Genomic DNA, 22,798 nt, shown 5'->3' with positions numbered 1-22,798 from the left:
TAAGATCAGGGGCTTCCCTGGTGACGCAGTGGTTGAGAGTCCGCCTGCCGATGCAGGGGACACGGGTTCGTGCCCCGGTCCGGGAAGATCCCACATGCTGCGGAGCGGCTGGGCCCGTGAGCCATGGCCGCTGAGCCTGCGCGTCCGGAGCCTGTGCTCCGCAACGGGAGAGCCCACAGCAGTGAGAGGCCCGCATACTGCAAAAAAAAATAATATATAAGATCATTATATATATATAAGTCAGTTATATATAAGTCAGTTATCTTGACTCCACTGAGAAAAAAAGATACGAGTGAATCAATAGATGGACAAATGAAAGTGTGGTGCCTCTTGTTTTTTCCTGTTATTTTCTCTGTCTCTGGTGTAGTATCTGACAATGAAGTGATTTGTTTTTTGAGAGCAGAAGCCATATCCCAGGTTGATCTTATACTAGTGTTGTACTGTGCTTTGACCTAGCATTGGATAAATGTTGGATTAGTTTCATTTTGGAATGAAGTTATATTATTGGGACGTGTCACATATTAACTCCATAGTCATTCATTCTGTCAGTTCTAGACAAATTAATATTTTATCACAGTTTGTATTATTAAAGCTGAATGATTGCTTTACTTTCGTAACTAGATTATGACCCAGTGAAAGAATTCATTCTAATGCCATTTCTTTAACATCTCAATTAGAGACTGTTGGACAGAAAGTGTTTCTTAATGTTTGATGTTGAATTTCAATTTCAAAACAAAATTATCAAGCATTTAAGTAGATATTAGATGACAGCTTGCAAATTTGGTAGTAGAATTTCAGAATAGAAAGAGTGTATGTACTCCGTTAAAAATGTTCATGAGGGCTTCCCTGGTGGCGCAGTGGTTGAGAGTCCGCCTGCCGATGCAGGGGACACGGGTTCGTGCCCCGGTCTGGGAGGATCCCACATGCCGCGGAGCGGGTAGGCCCGTGAGCCATGGCCGCTGAGCCTGCGCGTCCGGAGCCTGTGCTCCGCAACGGGAGAGGCCACAACAGTGAGAGGCCTGCGTACCGCAAAAAAAAAAAAAAAAAAAAAATGTTCATGAATATTAAGTTAAAAATTTTGAACACTTTTTCTTTTGCTACATTTTGTAAAGATTTTCTTAGCTTATAATGTTCTTAATTTGGAGGGATGTGTGGGAGTTTGAGGTGAGCATAATGTCAAGGAATAATAGGTTGAAAAAAATTCTTTGATATGAAGTGCAGATAATAGTGCATGAAAATATTTTTAAATTGTATGCCTAAAGGATCTTCCAAATCATTAGCACTAATGTTCACAGTTTGTACATCTTGCCATTAAAATGGCATTATGGTATTGTATCTTAGAATTAATTTGTTATTAACAGATTTTATTTTATATGAATAAATAATTTGAAATGAAAATTCATAATTTTGAAAAAATCTAGGAGTCATATTTTAATATTTCATAGCAAAATAAGTCATTTTACATGCAAATTCACCTACCTAACACATCCTTTGAGGTCTACTTTGATTGATGTTAATGTAGTCATTCCAGCCTTGCTGGGCATCTTGTTGTGTGACCTGTCTTTTTCTATCTCTTTACATCTTCATATTTAAAGCATGTCACTTATAGACATACATTTTTAGACTTTGAAAAATCCATTCTGTCAATCTTTCTTTTAATCATAATGTTTAGTCCATTTACATTTAATATCATTATTGATAAGGTTGGATTTAGGTCTACTATTTTACTATTTGCTTTTGTTTGTCCCATCTCTTTTTTGTTTCTCTATTCCTTCTTTTTAAGTTGAATGAGTATTTTTAGAATTCCTTTTTAATACCCCTATTGGCTTTTTAGCTAAAACTATGTCTTTTTTAAAATAGTTTTTCTAGGAATTACAACGTACAACCTTAATTTCTCAGTCTACTTCAAGTTAAAATGGTACAACTTCCTTATAATGTATAGAAGTATTTATAAGAATGTAGTAATACGGTTACCCCTCCCCCATCCTTTATGCTATAATTATCATATATATTACATCTACATACATTATAAACCCCATAACACGGTGCTATAATTTTTGCTTGGAATGGTAATGTTAAAGAAATCAAGAGGAAGAACTAGTCTTTGGTATTTATCTATATGTTTACCATTTCTGATGCTTTTTATTACTGAGGCTCAAGTAATATGTGGCATTACTTTCCTTCAGCCTGAAGAAATTCTTTTAGCATTTCTTCTAGTGTGTGTCTGCTGGTGACAATTTTGCCTTCATTATTAAAGGGTATTTTTGTTGGATATGGAATTCTGGATGGGCAGTTGTGGAGATTCTGGACTCTGTAAGTTTCCCTCTTAGAGTATTATTTTATTTTAGCAGGCAGTTAACTTTGCTGAACTCACCTTTGCAAACTCTGTCTTTCCAATGGTGAGCAGCAGCTGAGATCTCAGTTCTGTTATTTTTGCTTTAGTAAAAGGAGTTGGGAACCTGTCCTGCATGTGCATAGTTTAGGGGTCAGCCAGAGACTTGGGCAGAGTTTATACACAGAATTTAGAGTCTCCTCCTTTGTGGTTCTTTCTGGGAACTATATAAAGAGTCAATAAATAGATCCACATATACATGGTCAGCTGGCTTGCAACAGAGGTGCAAAGACAAATTAGTGGAGAAAAGATAACCTTTTCCACAAATGGTGCTGGAACAATCAGTTTTTTTATGCAAAAACCAGAAAACTTTGATTCGTATCTCGCAGCAGATACAAAAATTAACTCAAAGTGGATCATAGACTTAAATGTAAAATATTAAACTATAAACTATCTAAAAAAAAACCATAGGAGATCATCTCTGTGACCTTGGGTTAATCAAAGATTTCTTAGCTACAACACTAAAAGCATGATCCATAAAAGAAAAAAATTGATAAATTGGACTTCCTCAAATTAAAAACATCTGCTCTTTACAAAACACTATTAAGAGCACAAAAAGGTAAGCCATAGACCGGGCGAAAGTCCAGGCATACCTCAAAGATAATTGCAGGTTTGGTTCCAGACCACTGCAGTAAAGCAAATTTCACAATAAAGTGAGTCACACAAATTTTGGGGTTTCCCAGGGCAATAAAAGTACACCATACTGTAGTCCATTACGTGTGCAATAGCATTATGCCTAAAAAACAATTTATGTATCTTAATTAAAAATACTGCTAAAAATTGCTAACCATCATCTGAGTCTTCAGTGAGTTGTAATCTTTTTGCTGGTGGAGGGTCTTGCCTCAGTGTTCATGGCCGCTGACTGATCAGGATAGGGGTGGCTGTGGCAATTTCTTAAAATAAGACAACAGTGAGGTTTGCTGCATCAAATTACTCTTCCTTTCATGAACAATTTCTCTATAGCACGCATTGCTGTTTGATAACATCTTACTCAGGAAAACTTTCAAAATTGGATTCAGTCCTCTCAAATCCTGCCACTGCTTTACCAATTAAGTTTATGTAAATAAAGTAAATATTTTGTTGTCATTTCAACAATTTTCACGGCATCGTCACCAGGATTAAATTCCATCTCAAGAAACCATTCAAAAGAAGCAACTCCTTTATCATGAGATTGCAGCAATTCAGTCACATCTTCAGGCTCCACTTCCAATTCTAGTTCTCTTGCTCTTTGCACCACATCTGCAGTTACTTCTTCTGCTGAAGTCTTGAACCCCTCAAAGTCATCTAAGAGTGTTGGAATCAACTTCTTCCACATTCCTCTTAACGTTGATACTTCGACTTCTTCTCATGAATCGCAAATGTTCTTAATGGCATCTATAATGGTGAATCCTTTCCAGGAGGTTTTCGATTTACTTTTTGTCCAGATCCATTGAAAGAATCACTATGTATGGCAGCTATAGACTTACAACATGTTATTTCTTAAATAGTAAGACTTGAAAGTCGAAATTACTTCTTGATCCATTGGCTGCAGAATGGATGTTGTGTCAGCAGGCATGAAAACAACATGAATCTTATTGTAAATCTCCATGAGAGCTCTGAGGTGACCCAGGTCCCCTGCCAATGAGCAGTAATATTTTGAAAGGAATCTTTTTCTCAGCAGTAGGTCTCAACAGTGCGCTTAAAATATTCAATAAACCGTGTTGTAAATAGATGACTATCATCTAGGCCGTTGTGTTCCATTTACAGGGCACAGGCAGAGTAGATTTAGCATCATTCTTAAGGGCCCTAGGATTTTCAGAGTAGTGAATGAGCACTGGCTTCAACTTAAAGTCACCAGCTGCATTAGTCCCTAACAAGAGAGTCAGCCTGTCCTTTGAAGCTTTGAAGCCAGGAGTTTGACTTATTCTCTCTGGCTATGAAAGTCTCTAGCTATGAAAGTATCCTCCCAATATAAGGCTGTTTTGTCTACACTGAAAATCTGTTATTCATTGTAGCCACTTTCATTAATTATCTGAGCTAGATCTTCTGGATGACTTGCTACAGCTTCTACATCAGCACTTGCTGCTTCACCTTGCACTTTTATGTTGTGGAGATGGCTTCTCTCCGTACATCTCATGAACCAACCTCTGCTAGCATCAAACTTTTCTTCTGCAGCCTCCTTACCTCTCATAGCCTTCATAGAATTGAAGAGAGTTAGGGCCTTGCTCTGGCTTAGTCTCTGGCTTAAAGAAATGTTGTGACTGGTTTGATCTTCTATCCAGACCACTAAAACTTTTTCCATATCAGCAATAAGGCTGTTTTGCTTTCTTATCATTCATGTGCTCACTGGAGTAGCATTTTTAATTTCCTTCAAGAGCTCTTCCTTTGCTTTCTCAACTAAGCTAACTTTGGCTAAGAGGCCTCACTTTCAGCTTGTCTCGGCTTTCGGCCTTCCTCACTAAGCTTGATCATATCTAGCTTTTGATTTGAAGTGAGAGACGTGTGACTCTTCCTTTCACTTGTAGGGTTAGGAGCCATCGTAGGGTTATTAATTCGCCTAATTTCAATATTGTTCTGTCCTAGGGAATAGGGAGGCCCAAGGAGAAGGAGGAGACAGGCAATGGCCGGTTGGTGGAGCAGTCAGAACACGCAACATTTATCAATGAAGTTGGTTATCTTATATGGGCGTGGTTTATGGCACCCCAAACAGTTACAACAGTAACATCGAAGATCACTGATCATAGGTCACCATAACAAATTTAATAATGATGAAAAAGTTTGTGTTTCAAGAATTATGCAGAGCCAAGAAATGAGCATATGCTATTGGAAAAATGGTGCTGATAGCCTTGAACAATGCAGGGTTGCCTCAACCTTCAATTTTTAAAAAATGCAGTATCTGCGAAGTGCAATAAAGTGAAGCACAATAAAACAAGGTATGCCTATGTTTACAAATCACACATCTGATAAAGAACTTTTGTCCAGAATATGTAAGGAACTCTCGAAACAATAATAAGAAAATAAACCACCTATTTAAAAAAATCAACAAAATATTTGATCAGATATTAACCGAAGAAGATATACAAATGGCAAATAAGCACATTAAAACATGCTCAGCATCGTTAGGGAAATGCAAATTAAAACCACGAGATATCGGGACTTCCCTGGTGGCGCAGTGGTTAGGAATCCGCCTGCCAATGCAGGGGACACGGGTTCGAGCCCTGGTCCGGGAAGATTCCACATGCTGCAGAGCAGCTAAGCCCGTGTGCCACAACTACTGAGCCTGCATGCTATAACTGCTGAAGCCCGTGCGCCTAGACCCCACGCTCCGCAATAAAGAGAAGCCACTGCGATGAGAGGCCGGCGCACCGCAACGAGGAGTAGCCCCCACTCGCTGCAACTAGAGAAAGCCTGTACGCAGCAACGAGGACCCAGTGCAGCCCAAAATACATACATACATACATACATAAAACCATGAGATATCACTACACACCCATTAAAATAACTAAAATTTAAAAAATTGACCATAATCAAATGTTGGCAAGGATGTAGAACAAGTAGAATTCTCATTTACTGCTGGTAGGAAAGCACAAGGGCACAGCCATTTTAGAGGATAGTTTGTTAGTTTCTTTAAAATTTATGCATGCAGCTGCCAAACAATCCAACCACTTCCCTCCTAGGTATTTACCCAAGAGAAGTGGAAGCATACATACACATAAATACTCATACAAGAATGTTCATAGCATCTTTATATGTAATAGTCAAAAGCTGAAAACAACTCAAATATCCATCAATAGGTGAATGGATGAACACACTGTGATGGGGGATGCTGCTAAGCAGGTAGCCTATCAGATGCTTTGCCGTTGCATAATACGGACCATCATCCTTTTAGCTTTCGGCTTTCCATAACAGTTTTCTTATTGCCCACTGCTCATCCCCACATAAGCCAATGTCACATATTTAGGGGTTTTATTGTGTCTTTGGTACTTCTGTTACTAATTTCTGTATCAGTCAGAATGGGCCAGGTTATGCTGTGATAGTAAACAACCCCAAATCTCAGTGGCTTAAAATAAAGTTTTGTCTCTTTGTTGTGAACTGTATGTCCATTGTGGGTTGGCTGAAAGTTTTGTTCTCTGTTCTCACTCTGAGACCGAGGCTGACAGAGGATTCATTATCTGAAACATTGCTGGTTGCTGGGAATGTTGACTTCGTGTAAAGTTGTTTGATTTGTAGGAGTTGAGATAGATTTTTCAAACCAGACTGCTTTTTTATTTTCATCAGCATTAGTTGACTTTTATCTCATTTTAGGATGCATTAAAATCTTGAAGTAATGACACCGATAACTATAACTTTCTTTGATCCATAGTATAAAAAGTTATACAAAATACCTTTCAACTTTTATTTATCTAGTAAGCACTTTTTTAGATGGGAGGTATATTCCTGTGTGTTAGACAAGGAACCTGAATGCAGAGAGGGTAAACGAATGGCAGTTGCCACATAGCAGTGAAACTGAACTAGATCCCAGGGTTCCCATTTTAATACTTTTGTGCAGATAAGAGAAAAATAAAAGTACCATCTATTTACACATTCTTTATTTTGACAGTCTCTTCAACAGGCCACAGTTAAGAGGCGTCTCGTACCCTCTGCTGCCGGTGGCTGGGACACAATGGATCACACAGGGGCAGTGGACACCGAGGATGAGTTGGGACCTTTAGCCCATCTTGCTCCAAGTCCTCAAAGTGAAGCCGTTGCCCACGAATTCCAGGAACTCTCCTTGCAGTCCAGTCAGCACCTGCCCCCTCTGAACGAAAGGAAAAATGGTGAGTTCAGCGTGTGTGGTGGGAGCTTACCTCTTTGTGAGCTAAACGTATCCCTCTTTGGTAGTAACTTTTTGGTCCGTTCCATTGGGCAGCCTGTCACGAAGGAGAGAACCTCAGGGGGTGCTGGCTGGTTTTGAGGAACAGGCAGAGTTTCACTTTCTATCCAGTTCTTTCATTATTTCCCCAATAAGTAGCAAAGTTATCTTTGGAAATAAGCTTTAGGTTCAACCATTTTAGCACAAGCAGAAGATTTCATGCTAGCATGGTACTGAAGCAGCTTCCTATGTTGACTCCAGGGAAAATAGATGGTGGATTTGACTAGATTCTCCTGCCATGTTCCCCATCTCCAATGTGTTGCACCTTAATTTCAGAATTGGCAAAATTTGAGCTATCTTAATGATCACTAAGAAAGCAAGAATTTCTTGTTTGAGTATTTTTTGTATTAATGAGTATAGGATGTGGCCATATTCTCAGTCTTCGGCTGGCTCATACTTGTATACAAAATGAATATCTTCTGTTCATTTGTTATCTATTCAGGAAATTCTCCTGATTAATCAGAAGCATCCCAGAGTCTCCAGAAAACAGTACTGTCAGTTTTTAACAAAAATGAGTAGAGATAGATGATATACGTCTATTTTTAATACTTAAAACATAAAAACTAACAAAGTATTAAAATTTACAAACACACCAAGCATACATATTACAGGGAAAGAATTAAGAGTTTCAACTGGATTTGCCATGCTTTCCACAGTTCTGATGAGTCTTAAAATCCCAAATGTGTTTTTTAAATTTCAGTTTTAAAAGCCAGAAGAAATAAAACTTTCCCTGTAGAGCACTTCCTTACGTATCTTGTTACTTATCTTCTGGGTTCTAAGTGTTTCCTGATCCTTTTCAAATAATGGCCTTATCTTATTCAGGGAAATGGATTGAAGACTTATGCTGCTATTCTCAGTTCTTCAGTGCATGTCTTTGGGGTGTACTTGTTCTCCCTTACAACAAGATATCTGATACTTGTGTCTGTTGCTTGTTTTGGGCACAGCCCTTGTCCAGTGCGATTGGTATAAAGCAACATCTTGCTTGGAGCTGTCAAAGCCTTCAGGAGGCTGTGTTTGGCTGGTGATGGCTTTAGAACCTTCCATCGGTTAGGAGCCTAGCTTTATCTTAGGCAGTGGCTGAGAGAGTATAACCACATTAACTGAAACATGACTAAATTGGTCAAATTTACACAGTATACTTGGACCAGTATGATATTCAAATTATTTCCCTCAAAAACAAAAAAAAGACCAAAATAAGAGTTGAACTGGTATAAAATTGCAGTAATATACAGTTGCTCAAGAAAATGGTCCTACGTAGCAGAGGAGGGACGTGTAAGGGGAAAGCTTATGCTTTGTGGTAGTTTTACTTGATATAGCTTGCCACATTCTCTTGCAAGAATGTTCTTTTGAATATGTATGCCTGAACATAAGGTAAGCCCAAATATGAGGTAGTCCTCCCCTTATAAACTTTTAGAGGGAGGTAGATGAATGGTAAAAGTTAGAATTTATTAATTTAGTTACATGTATGTAATTAAAACCACATATTATGAAGCAGTGCATAAAATAAAAGGATTGCTTTATCCACACTCATATTTCATAAAATTATCTTGCCCAAACTCTGCCTGTGTATCTGTGTGGTGTTTTTATCATCAGTGGAAAACCTCTGCATCATCCAGCTAGCACTAAAATCCAGGGCGTATCTTCATTTCTGTCTCTCTTGTTTAAGTTACAGCAGTTTTTAGATGCATGCACGATCTGACACTGAAGATTTTATGTCTAAACCACAAGTACCATTCACAAAACAGTGGGGCTGTTTTTGGTTTTTTGTGTGTCTTACAGTGTGGTAGTCATCATCACTCATGTTTGATTTGTGATTGGTCGTAACATTTTATGAGGCTATAATTTCTGTTATAGAATTTAATCACTTCTTTTTTTTTTTTTTTGAATAGGTAATACACTTATCTGGCTTGAAATGTAGGGGGTACAAATGGGTACACAGTGAAAAGTAGGTCACCCTCCCAGTCTTGTCCCTCAGCTACCCAGTTACTTCTCCAGAATTAACTACTCTTACTTGTGTGCTTTCTGAGAGAACAGTATATGACTACTTTTTTAGTTCAACTTTTTTTTTGAATTTTTGAATTTAATTTAATTTATTTTTTTATACAGCAGGTTCTTATTAGTTATCTATTTTATACATATTAGTGTATATATGTCAATCCCACTCTCCCAATTCATCCCACCACCACCATCCCCCCTCCACTTCCCCCCTTGGTGTCCATACGTTTGTTCTCTACATCTGTGTCTCTATTTCTGACCTGCAAACTGGTTCATCTGTACCATTTTTCTAGGTTCCATATATATATGCGTTAATATATATTTATTTTTCTCTTTCTGACTTGCTTCACTCTGTATGATGGTCTCTAGATCCTTCCACATCTCTACAAATGACCCAATTTCGTTCCTTTTTATGGCTGAGTAATATTCCATTGTATATATGTACCACATCTTCATTCATCTGTCGATGGGCATTTAGGTTGCTTCCATGACCTGGTTATTGTAAATAGTGCTGCAATGAACATTGGGGTGCATGTGTCTTTTTGAATTATGGTTTTCTCTGGGTATATGCCCAGTAGTAGGATTGCTGAGTCATATGGTAATTCTATTTTTAGTTTTGGGGTTTTTTTGGGTTTTTTGCAGTACGTGGGCCTCTCACTGTTGTGGCCTCTCCCATTGCAGTGCACAGGCTCTGGACGCGCAGGCTCAGCGGCCATGGCTCACGGGCCTAGCTGCTCCACGGCATGTGAGATCTTCCCAGACCAGGGCACGAACCCGTGTCCCCTGCATCGGCAGGTGGACTCTCAACCACTGCGCCACCAGGGAAGCCCTATTTTTAGTTTTTTAAGGAAATCCTATACTGTTAACCTTATGGGAGTTCCCTTTTATGTTATTTGTCGTTTTTCCCTTGTTGCTTTCAATAATTTTTCTTTGTCTTTAATTTTTGTCAGTTTGATTACTATGTATCTCAGTGTGTTTCTCCTTGGGTTTATCCTGCCTGGGACTCTCTGTGCTTCCTGGACTTGGGTGGCTATTTCCTTTCCCATGTTAGGGAAGTTTTCGACTCTGATCTCTTCAAATATTTTCTTGGGTCCTTTCTCTCTCTCTTCTCCTTCTGGGACCCCTATAATGCAAATGTTGTTGCATTTAATGTTGTCCCAGAGGTCTCTTAGGCTGTCTTCATTTCTTTTCATTCTTTTTTCTTTATTCTGTTCTGCAGCCGTGAATTCCACCATTCTGTCTTCCAGGTCACTTATCCGTTCTTCTGCCTCAGTTATTCTGCTATTGATTCCTTCTAGTGTATTTTTCATTTCACTTATTGTATTGTTCATCTCTGTTTGTTCTTTAATTCTTCTAGGTGTTTGTTCTTTAATTCTTCTAGGTCTTTGTTAAACATTTCTTGCATCTTCTTGATCTTTGCCTCCGTTCTATTTCCAAGGTCCTGGATCATCTTCACTATCATTATTCTGAATTCTTTTTCTGGAAGGTTTCCTATCTCCACTTCATTTAGTTGTTTTTCTGGGGTTTTATCTTGTTCCTTCATCTGGTGCAAAGTCCTCTGCCTTTTCATTTTGTCTGTCTTTCTGTGAAGTGGTTTTCCTTCCACAGCCTGCAGAATTGTAGTTCTTCTTGCTTCTGCTATCTGCCCTCTTGACTACTTTTTTAAAAGCAGTGTTTCAAAATCTTCTTTGTAACAATATCCAACACTTTAAATTTTAAGGTTACTATCTGGGAATAATTAATGTGTTGGTTCTTTTCTTCTTTTTTTCCCCCCCCCTTGTTTCTCTTAAGACGTTTCTATAAACATCCTAAAACTAGCTTCGAGTGAGGTTGATTTTTAAGCTAATGCGTTTTCCTCAAGTACCTTTTTGTTCAATATTAAGTAAATGCAAGAGCATCTCATGATACGAGATACTGTGTGAGGACTCAAATATGAGACCGTCTCCTCTTTTCTAATTAGTGACTTCAGGAAGTTAAAAGCCTTACCTTATATTCAGGCATATTACACTTTAATTTCAGGCTTATGATATGTTAGCCTAATTTGTGTATACATTCCAAGGAGTAAATGGAATTGTACAGCTATCAGAAATCTAGGTTTTTGATACAGGAATGTGAGTGGAGTAGAAAGAACCACATCAAGCCATCTATAGATGGAAGAACCATAACTTTCTTACCTTAGTGATTTTTTAATGTTTATTCTTCATCTTTTCAGGTCTTCTTAATGCCATGTTTAAATCATATCATGTAGAAAAAGTAGATGTTAGCCTCAAAATTAACACAAAGTACTGTTTAGATATTATGAAATAATTGAACATAGTTTCTTGGTGATTGTGTTTTATTGTTGTTGCTAAGCCTTTGAATTTCACTTATCAGAATTACTTTCTTTGGGGAAGGAAATGAAGATATTTCAATTTGGGATTGGTGTATAAAAGGATTATGTCACCAAATAGTTTATAATTAAACTTTACAAGGAAAATGAAGTTGATATTTAAGTACAGTAACAATTCTAGGATCTTCCCTTATTTTTTGTTAATACTTCTATTGGCAGTGGTAGTGGAGTGACAGAATATTCCCACTACTGGAGTAAGTATGAAAGATGTTTAGTAAAGATAAGCTAGGGCTTTCCTTTTACCCCTGAGCATGGCCAAAATATTTCTATAGTTAGTGGCACCTCAATAGTAAGGCAACCATTTAGGCAATGGACTCTTCCCAACAAGATAGTCCTTCATAAAGGAAAGTGGGTGTACTTTTACTAAATAATGTACCTTTACTAAAACAATGCATACACAGGAAAATTGAGCTTTGTTTTGACATTTTATGCACGTAACAGATCCATTTTCATGCTTCAACGTTAACGTTTTCATTACTAACACCGGGAATAAAAGGGCAATCCGTCAAAGGGAGAGTTAGTCCTTTTATTGTTTAAAAAGGAAAAGCTCAGGTGCTATAAGGTGAATATAACTTTATAAAAGCAGGGAAAGGCAAAGTAGATGGAAACAACATACCTGAAAGAGTTACAGCTCTTTCTGCCCATACTTAGATGAGACCATGAGGAAGAAACTTTTCATTCATGAGGTCATTTGCAAGACTGATAATTAAGTATGCTGGTTGGCGAACTTAAGCTTTTAGGTCATTGCCAGCATTATCACAGAGTAAGCCAATAAGTTGACATAGATTCTCTCTTTATGAAACAGTTCGGTATTTTAATACTTTTTTGCACATCTCTGAAGATGAGGCTCAGTCATGTTAACATGGCCACGGACATACCACAGGCTAGCTGTTAGTAGTATCATGTAGGTGGAAAATGAGTATCTGCCACCTTTCTCTTCCTGTATTAGCAGGCTTTTTGAAGCTATATGTGTTGTGAAATAGTCAATGTGTTTTAGGCCTCCATAAAGAGGAGAGACTTGTTATTCATATTTTAAACTTCGATATCATTGGTTACTGCACTTGTTAGGTTTTTGAGCTTATAGTCCCATCTTGAAAACTTTTTTAAAGATTTTCCATCTGTTAAATGGGTCACTGAACAGTTTTAGACTTCTCTTGTTCTGTTCCAGGTGACCACTTACTAGAGAGAAAATAATGTATTCCAAAGTTTGTTGCACACAAGGGAATCAAGGTGGCTCATTGGATTCAGCACAGGTATTAATATATTGGCAAACAGTCAGATGAACTTTGCCTAGCCATGGAGCCCAGCCAAAGGAAACTGCTCGCCTTGTACCACAGAAAATAAATTGTGTGTGTTTGCAGCTGGTCTTTTTTTGGGGTTTTACTTTGAAAACATTTACCCGCTCCTCATTAACCTGGTAGACTAACTGTCAGTCCAGGTGTTGGGAATGGTACAAAGGTGTTGAGCATTTGTCTTGAGTAAAACCCTGTTCCTTACAATGTGCATGAGCTAATATGGACTAATAGAGGTTGGTGAGGGGAAGAGAGGATAGTTCTATTTTTCTCTGGAGCAAACAGCCAGACATGAAATTCTCATAGTGTCATAAATGGGAAGGAAATAAATAGATGCTAAACAGCCAAGACGTGGAACTGTGGGATTCTTGCTTTCCCTTTCTGTAACTGAACGTAATAGAAATGAATACTTCTCTGTAAAATTGCCTTGTCATTGGCTTTATTATTAATGTATTTAGGTTCTTGAATATTTAAAATAATTCTCAATGATATTAATAAACATTCTGATACATTTAGACAGTTTCTTTTCCTGCTCGCAGGAGTTACTGAGGAGTGCTTAGACTGAGAAGAGAAATATATACTCCTTGACTAATTTTCCTTAGTTTCTAATACATTTTTTAAGTTAGGCTTTAGGACTTACACTAAACACAATTAAAAGTTTAAAGTTAGCTATGAATTTCCTGGCAGCTGCAAATGAATTTCTTGATTAGTTGTGCCAACTCTCATACTTTTTGTTGTGACAGCTTCTTGAACCCTTCAAAATGAAAAGGAAGCCATGTAAGTAGCTTAAGGGTGAGGTACTCTCTTTCACAGTGGTCTCTATAAAGTCTCCTATTAAATAGCATGTTTTGTTCCACAGTGTAAATAAGCACCTGTAACCCTGTCCACCTTCTTTTTTCTACTATCGGTTTCTTATTTCGATAGTTTTGCTGTTACTGAGAATTTCATTTACTCAGTGCATTGCTGGCCACACCCAGGCAGTGTGTATGTGGACAGAGGGAAGGCGGGGGCTGGACATGAACTCACAGCCTCTCACGTTTGTAGCCGGCAGTGTCAGAACACTAACTTAGGAGTGCTTTAGCTTTTGCTGAGGGGGTGTGTGAAGCTTATAACAGTTTCAGAAGTGCATCAGCAAGACCATAGGCCCCAGTTAGAGCACCCTTGAAGCCTCATTTTGAGTTATTCATCCAGTCTTTAAATTGTGTACTCTTGCAAAAATGCCCATGGAGCGTCAGCAATTAACATTTACTTAAAGTAAGGTTTAGAACATAATAGTAATTAGTTTAATCCAGCATGAGACCTCATCATCTTAAACTTACAAAAATGTTTACCTAAAATTTTTACAAGACTTTTTGAGAGTTACTAGAGTCATAGAAATACTTTTTTTTTGTATAGATTGATGTGATTTTCATAAAACTAGAGACCACCATGTGATGTATATTTGGCACTGGACCAGTGAATAAACTGAAACTAATTTATTAAGAAACAGTCTTTCCTGTTCCTCAGCAATTTTTAAAATAACATATGTGGTATAAATGCTTAGTTAGTAAATATTACTCAACTGTAACCCCTTAGCTACTTAGGCCCTTCAAGGCTATTTGGAATTGAATAGTTAGTTTATAATCAGACCTTGTGCTGGTTCGGGAGACTTTGTAAAATTAAGTCAGGGCTCTTCTTACGTCTGCCTCTAACCCAACCACAGTGACCTCTTCTAGCTACAAAGGAAGAGAAAGGGTTGATAAGGGACACCTGCTCTCTGCCATAACTCTAAAAAAACCTGATAAATACACAGAGTGTATTGAAAAACAAGTGACCCATGATTTTTTCTTTGTTATTTTAAGACATCAGTGATAAAGTACTATTGTGACAGAAAGCAGAAGGACAGATATGTTGGAGTTACAAATGAACTGGAATTTTCTCTTTGGTTTATAGTTAATAATCGCCCAAACTAATTAGCAAATATCATACCCAATGTTTTTCTAACCCCTTTAAATTAATCCATACTGCTGGCTACCCTCACCTGCTGCCCTCACTATTATTAACAGGAAGTATAGTCTTTTGGGAGTCAGGACTCCAGTCTCGTCTGCTGACTCAGTCTGTGAGCATGGGTAAGTCTCGAGCTCTCTGTGTCACGGTTATGCCCATTGTAATATCCGTATGGTAGCTTTCAGCCCATGTGTCTTTCTCTGGCTGCCCTTTCTCATTACATCATGTGTTCTTATAGCTAGCTCATTATCACTTTTGCCTTGTACTGTTCATTGGGCAGCAGAAACAGAAAGAATGGAAGATAACTTCCATCTCAGTTAACGGATGGAATTTTCCATAGATATGAATTAATGTCACTGTTTAATACGTTCCTCACAGATGTATTAGTAAACATACATGCCAGCTCTCTCAATTAGTCAGACTTCCCCCCCATATTAAAAAGTGAAAAGAAATTGACTCAATTTGTGTTATCCTCAAAAAAACATATCTAACTTAGAATACGCAGTATCTTCTGTTCCTGGTTTTCAAGGGTTGGCAGGTATGTGTTAACGTTTTTATAACAGGATCAGACTCAGTTAAAAGACACTATTGTAACTTTTTTTTTTAATCCCAAATTATTCATGTCCTTTTCTGGTTGTTTATGTTGTTTTCATTAAGAAAATGCTAATAGTTGGGTATCTGTTTCACCAACTTAAATTTTTGATGTATGACCTCTATGTTTAGTAAAGATAGAACAAGAAAAGCAAAAAGTCTGATTCACAACTTGCCTTTGGTTCTTGTAGGTTAAGTTTAAAAACTGACAGATGTTAGAATTTGTCAGCACTCTCTGCAGATTTTGGATTCATAGCTACAAAATAGGAGATGCTCTTTGACAATCACTGTTCCCGACATAGAAGTTAAGAAGTGTATCGATTAGAGTTCTTGATCAGACAGCCATCATGTACTATATAAAAGAAAAGTTTACCATATCAGAATGCTCAGCTTTCCCAAAGTTTTAAAAGAAATCAGTATTTCAAGAGTGGAAATGGGTTTACTTTTTATTATTAGAAAACATTTATTGAATGATCATTGTGTCTCTTACCCTAACTAATTCTTAGACCTTATACCTCTAGTACAGTGTTGGCAGTTCAAAATGTAAGATATTCTCATAAAATTGTTGCATGCATAGATCTTTGAAAGTAATTCTCTCAAGTAAAGAAAATTAATTTAGAGATGGTTCTCCCAGATAACTGGGAGGAAGAAGAACCTAATTGTAAAGAAAGTGAGTGCAGAGACAAGCCTAGAACCTGCTCCGTGGCACTAGACGTGTGGTGTGAGGCCACACAAGCCTGTGTCTGTCATCTGTAAATAGGGGTCATGCTAGATGTACCTCCTAGGTTATTGGGAGGCTTAAGTGAAATAAAGCACTGCTGGTAACTACATGTACATGACACAGCGTAAAGTACTCAGTACATGCCATAGGCACCCAGCACTGCATGCTTGATGTAAAATACCATGAAATAGGCAGTGGTTAAGTATGCACAGTGGTTAAGGGCACCAACTCTGGAGCCATCCCATCTGGCTCTACTGTTACTAGTTATGTGAACTTAGACAAATTAGTCGTCCTCTCTTTGCCTCAGTTTCCTCCTCTGCAAAATGCGGATCATATAGTACCTGCTTCATGGGGGTTGTTGTGAGGATTAAATGAGTTCATATAAGTATTTAGAACAATGTGGGCATATAATTAGCACTTTATAATTATTTGTTATATATATTTTGAGAATTCAATATTTAAATTAATACTTAGCAAATATAGTTTTTCAGGGTTCCATCGTGGTGTTTTATACCTTAATGTTTCTTTCAATAGTCCCAGTAATTTTTGCCCCCATTTCCACAAGTATTTCCTTTTAAAAACGTCAAAATGACATGCAGTTTTTTAATGTCTCGCCATGGACCTACATAACATTTGAAGAGCACTTACCCTATGGGAGCTGAGAGGGCAAATGTAGTAGGCACGGATTTCCCATGAAGTTTGTCTCTCTTGTTGGTACTGCCAGTTCCCACAATCCTAGCATTCCCTGGGCATCAGTCAGTGTCTACAAGGAATGATTTTCAAATATTAAAGCATGTGAAAAGACAAACAGGCCAAAACTCAGAGCTCTCTAGGGACTATGACCTCCAAAACAGACTCTGTTCTGACATTTTCACAGGCCGCTTGAAGGAATTCCAGCAGGGTCATTCCATTTGGTAAACCCCTAAACAAACCCTCTGTCATCAAGGACTGATTTATAGATTTTTCTCTTTATGTACTTGTTCTGAAGAGATTAAGATAGTAGATATGGTTGCTGAGACTCTTCTAAGGCATCTGATGTATATGATAAGTACTATACAGAAGACTTTTGGTATTTTGAAGTAATAAAACTTATTTGTTATGTTTAAAGAGACTTCTTGCTCTGAGTCGTCTTTTAAATTTTTTTCTTTTTCATTTTGATTCCAGGAAATCTATGCCCTAATCACATCTCTAAACTAAAATTCTTTCATTTATGAACCCCATTATTTAACAAATTCATTAAAATCAGAAACGACCTTTTAAAAAACAAATATACATATTAAAATATGTACATGCATATGATGACTTGTTTCACAGTGACCTTTGGAATGTGTGAAAACAGAAACGGATCTAGTGTTGTAGAATATTCTGTGATATCTTGCTGTGATGACAGTTGTTCATATGATGCTTTAAGGTCATGGGGTGGGGGGAGCAGATCTATAAATTGATTTTCAATTAATCTGAATTCTCAAAATATTTTGTATATTATTATACATTTCTTTAAAAAAAGAATATAATGTTAAAAATAAATGAGAAGGGCAGAATCCAAGAGATTTGAAGGCTGGACAACTTAAGGAAATGGGTAATTAGGGTTATTTGGTTTATAGTTCGCCTTAAATGCTGTATAGCCTCATGGTTATCCCAGTCTGAAGCCTGAGTGGCATGTATGAAATTCCAGGGATGAGCAGCATTCCACATTTGAAGGATCAGGTTTATTGGGGGATTTTGTATGGTTATTTTCCTTCTGTGCATGTTTCTTTTCAGTGAGTTAATCCTTTGTATGAATGTACAAAGTTTTAACTATTAAATAAAAGAATTGTACACAGTCAAAAATTTCTTATGATTTTGATATCTGATTCTGTCATAGGATTGTAATATGTTTTGAACAAATTTTAAAATGAAACACAGGAAGTAAATTAATATATGATCTCAACCAAGCCTCTTAAAATTACTAGTAAAAAGAAAACTTATTTTATCACATTTTAGTAACCTGTCACAAACCCAGGATGTTTAAGAGGTCTCCTTAGTGGGAATTCCCTGATGGTCCAGTGGTTAGGAATCTGCGCTTCCACTGCAGGGGGCCCAGGTTGGATCCCTGGTTGGGGAACTAAGATCCCACAAGCCACATGGTGTGGCCAAAAAAAAAAAAAAAAGAGAGGTCTTCTTAGTAAAATGGAAATGAAAATGAAATAGAAAGTTGCTTAGTAATTGATCGTGAATAGTTATTGAATGTACTAAAGAATTTTGTGGCTCTTGATTGAGGTATAAAATATATACGATGAAAAAGATATATATGGTTATATTATCATTTTTTTCAAGCCAGGAATTAAAAAGTGATATTTTAACTAGATATGCTCTTAGGAGAAAGTAGTACTTTTCTAATACATTTTTCAAACGTAGATTTTTCGATCGCTCACTATTTCTGCGAAATAGTCTCTTTTTCAAAGAAAGGGAATTTGGTTAAATAACTTGCTAATAAAGTAGTGAAATCTCTAGTTGTGTAATTGTGTGCTTGTTTTGTTTATTTCTGCATAGAAGTGGAGAAGCTGCTTGCTTGACTGCCTTCTCCACCCTCAACAAACAAATGCAAACACCTTCAAAAATTTGAAGATTTTATTTGGACACCCAAGTATTTTAATTTGGAGGATTTTCCAAATAAAGGAATTTAAATTTACTCCCATCAGATCAAATTAGGATTGAAAAAATTGAAATTTAAAGAAATCCAAGAACTTAGTCCTAAACTCTGAATTTCAGAGTCCGGGGGCTTTAGACAATACTTTGGTTTTTGTTTTTATCACCTGTTACACTGAAACTATTTAAAGTACACTCTCTCATAAAAATGTATTACATTTCTTAAATGACCATGAAATTTTATATACCATTGATAGTGGAATGTTATGTAAATTCAGTTAGGTCCAGTTGGTTTATAAGGTTGTTCAAGTCTTGTATAACCCTTACTGGTTTTTTTTTACTTGTTTTATCAACTACTCGAGAGATATCTCCTGTTGTGGATTTGTTTGTTTCTCCTTTCAGTATTGTTTTTGCTTCATGGATTTTGAGCCTCTCTTATGTGTTCTTGATGAATTGATCCCTTTACATTATGAAATGTCCTTCCATTCTTGGTAATGACCCACTCCTGAAGTCTACTTTGTTGATATTAATATAGCCCCTCTGAGTTTCTTATGTTTAGCATTGCATGATATAGTCTTCCCCAGCTTTTACCTTTAACCCATCTGTACCTTTATATTAAAAGTACATTTCTCATGGACAGCATAGAGCTGGATTTTTCTTGTTTTACTCTAGTTTGACAATCTCTGTCTTCCAGTTGCGATGTTTAGATCATTTATATTTAAGGTAATTATTGATATGTCTGGTATATTAGTTACCTATTGCTGTGTAACAAACTACTTCATACCGTAGCAGCTTAACACAGGATGCATTTATCATCTGACAGTTTCTGTGGATCAGGAATTCAGGAGCAACTTAACTTGGTACCTCTGCCTCACAAGCCTGCAAGGCTCAGGTTTCACTTGAAGGTTTCACTCAGGTTTCACTCAGGTTTCACTTGAAGGTTCAACTGAGGAATGATCCACTTCTAACCTTAGTTAAATCGTTCTTGGCAAGATTCAGTACTTTGAGGGCTGTTGAACTGAGGGCCTCAGTTATTTGCTGGCTGTTGGCTGGAGGCTGCCCGCAGTTCCTTGCCATGTGGGCCTCTCCAACATGGCAGCTTACTTTATCAAAGGGAGTAAGAGAGAAGAATGCTAGCAAGACAAAATTTTTGCAACATTTCCTTAACGTTGTCCTATTCTATTGATTAGAAGCAAATTACTCAAGGGGAGAGGATTATTCAAGGCCATAAACATCAGAAGGCTGGGATCACTGGGGAATGTCTTAGAGGCTACCTACCACAATTGAGTTTAAATCTGTCATTTTGTTGTATGTCATGTTTGTCCATTTTGTCCTCTGTTCCTTTATTTCTCTCTTCTTGCCTGTTTTGTTTTTCTTTTTTCTAGTATTTCATTATTGTTTTTACATCTCATTAGCTATGCTTCTTTTTTTTCTGGTGTTTACTGATCTTTTCTAATGCAAGTGTAATATGCTGCTAATGCTATCCAATAAAATGTTTATCTTAGATATTTTTAGCTCTTTTTGCATTGTCCATTTCTCTTTTCGTTATATTTATGTTTTCCTTTAAATACTTGCACATAGTTATAATAGGTGTTAATAGTTCCTTTTTTTCTGTCATTCCTGGGTCTGTTTTTATTGACAAAATGTTTCTACTATTAAAGACATTTTCCTGCCTCCTGGCAAGTAGTCTCCTATTTTTTTGGTTGGAGATAACATTGTGAATGTTACGTTGCTGAGTGGCTGGATTTTGTCTTTGTTGTCTTCCTAAGTGTTAGGCTTTGGTTTGGTAAGAGTGCTAGACTTTTGGATCACCCACAAGGCCTTTTTAAAGCTTTGTTAGGAAAAATCTAGGGTAGCATTCATTGCACAGATGGTACCTTAACTACTAGGGCTTGAACCCCTTTGGAATCCTACTGAATGCCCCACTAGCTGCTCAGGGAGGACTTTTCACTATGGCTGATTGGAGCTCAAACATTCCCAAACCTTGTGTGCACTTTGGGAATTGTTCCGTACAGTTTCCTGGTCGTTTCTTGCCCAGCCTTATGAAATTTTACTTTGTAGACTTATAGCTTAGCACTCAGCAAAGACTCAGAGGCACCCTTATGCAGACTGCTGGAGCTCCTTTTCTACACTGGAACTTCTAGCTGCCGTAGCCCCCCTAAGCTCTCATCTCTGTCTCCATTCAGCGAGTCTGTTTGAGTTACAGTCTAGAAATTGCCTCCAGACAGAAAGGCGGTTGTAAGACTCATCTCATTTGTTTCCCTACTCTTTTTTTTTTAAACATCTTTATTAGAGTATAATTGCTTTACAATGGTGTGTTAGTTTCTGCTTTATAACAAAGTGAATCAGCTATACATACGCATATATCCCCATATCTCCTCCCTCTTGCGTCTCCCTCCCACCCTCCCTATCCCACCCCTCTAGGTGGTCACAAAGCACGAGCTGATCTCCCTGTGCTATGCGAGCTGATCTCCCTGTGCTATGCGGCTGCTTCCCACTAGCTATCTGTTTTACATTTGGTAGTGTATATATGTCCATGCCACTCTCTGACTTCATCCCAGCTTACCCTTCCCCCTCCCTGTTTCCCTACTCTTAAGGGTCACAGTCCTGTGTTACCTGCTTCCCAATGTAGGAAAGCAATTGTTTCGTGTATTTTGTCCATTTTTCCAGTTTCTTATAGTGACAGGTTAAGAGCAGTCCTGTTATGCCATAACAGCCGAAAATGGGAGTCGGAGTTGGGATTTTAACACAAGGCCTGTGCTCTCCCCCTGAAGCATGTTTCCTCTCTGTATACAGATAACTTAGCTTTCTGACTAGACTACAGCAGCAGTGTCATTTTAACTTTGGGATCCACCTAAATATTCAGACCTTGTTGGGCACCCAAGGTGCTCCTGGCTATTTGATCAGTGAATGAATGAAACCAAATTTTCGGTTAAAGACTAAGGCTGATAGTTATGGTTAGTTCTCGTGGCAAGTAGCTTTCCAGCTTCTGCTCTTGGCACAGAATGGTCAGCAAGATTGTCATAAAAGATAACATGTTAGACCTTAGATCACTTGGAGCCAATGACATAGTTATTCATTTGGTTCAAGAACTCATCTTTTTACATGCACCCCAGGGTTCATAGCAGCATTATTTACAATAGCAAAGATATGGAAGCAACCTAAGTGTCCATCAATAGATGAATGGGTAAAGAAGATGTATACACACACACAATGAAATACTACTCAGCCACAAAAAAGAATGAAATTTTGCCATTTGTACAAACATGGATGGACCTGGAGGGTATTATGCTGAGTGAGCTAAGTCAGACAGAGAAAGACAAAGACTGTATGTTATCACTTATATGTGGAATCTAAAAGATAAACTAGTGAATGTAACAAAAAGAAACAGACTCACAGATAGAGAGAACAAACCAGTGGTTATCAGTAGGCAGAAGGAAGTGGGGAGAGGCAAGATAGGGGTAGGAGAGTAAGGTACAGACTACTACGTGTAAAATAGATATGCTACAAGGATGTACTGGACAGTACAGGGAATATAGCCAATATTTTATGAAAACTATAAATGGAGTATAATCTATAAACATTTTGAATCACTGTGTTACACACCTGAAAACTAATATAATGTTGTAAATCAATTATACCTCAATTTTTAAAAAGTTATTAAAAAAACTTTTGGAGCCTCAAGGAGAGAAGTTTTCATTGGTTGGCAGAATTCATTCTTCACATTATTTTCTCTATATAATATTGAAATTAAGAAAAATTCTCTTTTCCTCGGTATTTGAATTTTATCCAACTTGGCAAAATGCTATATAATGGGGAATATCATAGTGATTTGATGGCTCACAATTATATAGATATTGGAGGGGTTCTACTTAGAGCCAAGCAAATGTCAAGTTGAATCTTCACAACACGT

General features: G+C 37.5%; 1 protein-coding gene across 3 annotated transcripts in view; it reads left to right on the top strand.

The window, feature by feature from the left end:
• Positions 1-22,798, top strand: part of MRTFB (myocardin related transcription factor B) — a 201,696-nt gene that overhangs the window by 63,897 nt on the left and 115,001 nt on the right. For all 3 annotated transcript variants that reach the window (XM_082857707.1, XM_082857706.1, XM_082857705.1), the window contains one exon: positions 6,972-7,188. In XM_082857707.1, coding sequence (XP_082713833.1) covers positions 7,035-7,188 — 154 coding nt within the window. In that variant the 5' untranslated portion in view covers positions 6,972-7,034. The remainder of the gene's footprint in view (positions 1-6,971; positions 7,189-22,798) is intronic.

This window comes from Leucopleurus acutus, assembly GCF_964270905.1.
Source record: "Leucopleurus acutus genome assembly, chromosome: 16".
Lineage (NCBI taxonomy): Eukaryota > Metazoa > Chordata > Mammalia > Artiodactyla > Delphinidae > Leucopleurus > Leucopleurus acutus.
Note: the sequence above shows the minus strand (reverse complement) of the source record. Positions and strands in the feature narration are given on the sequence as shown.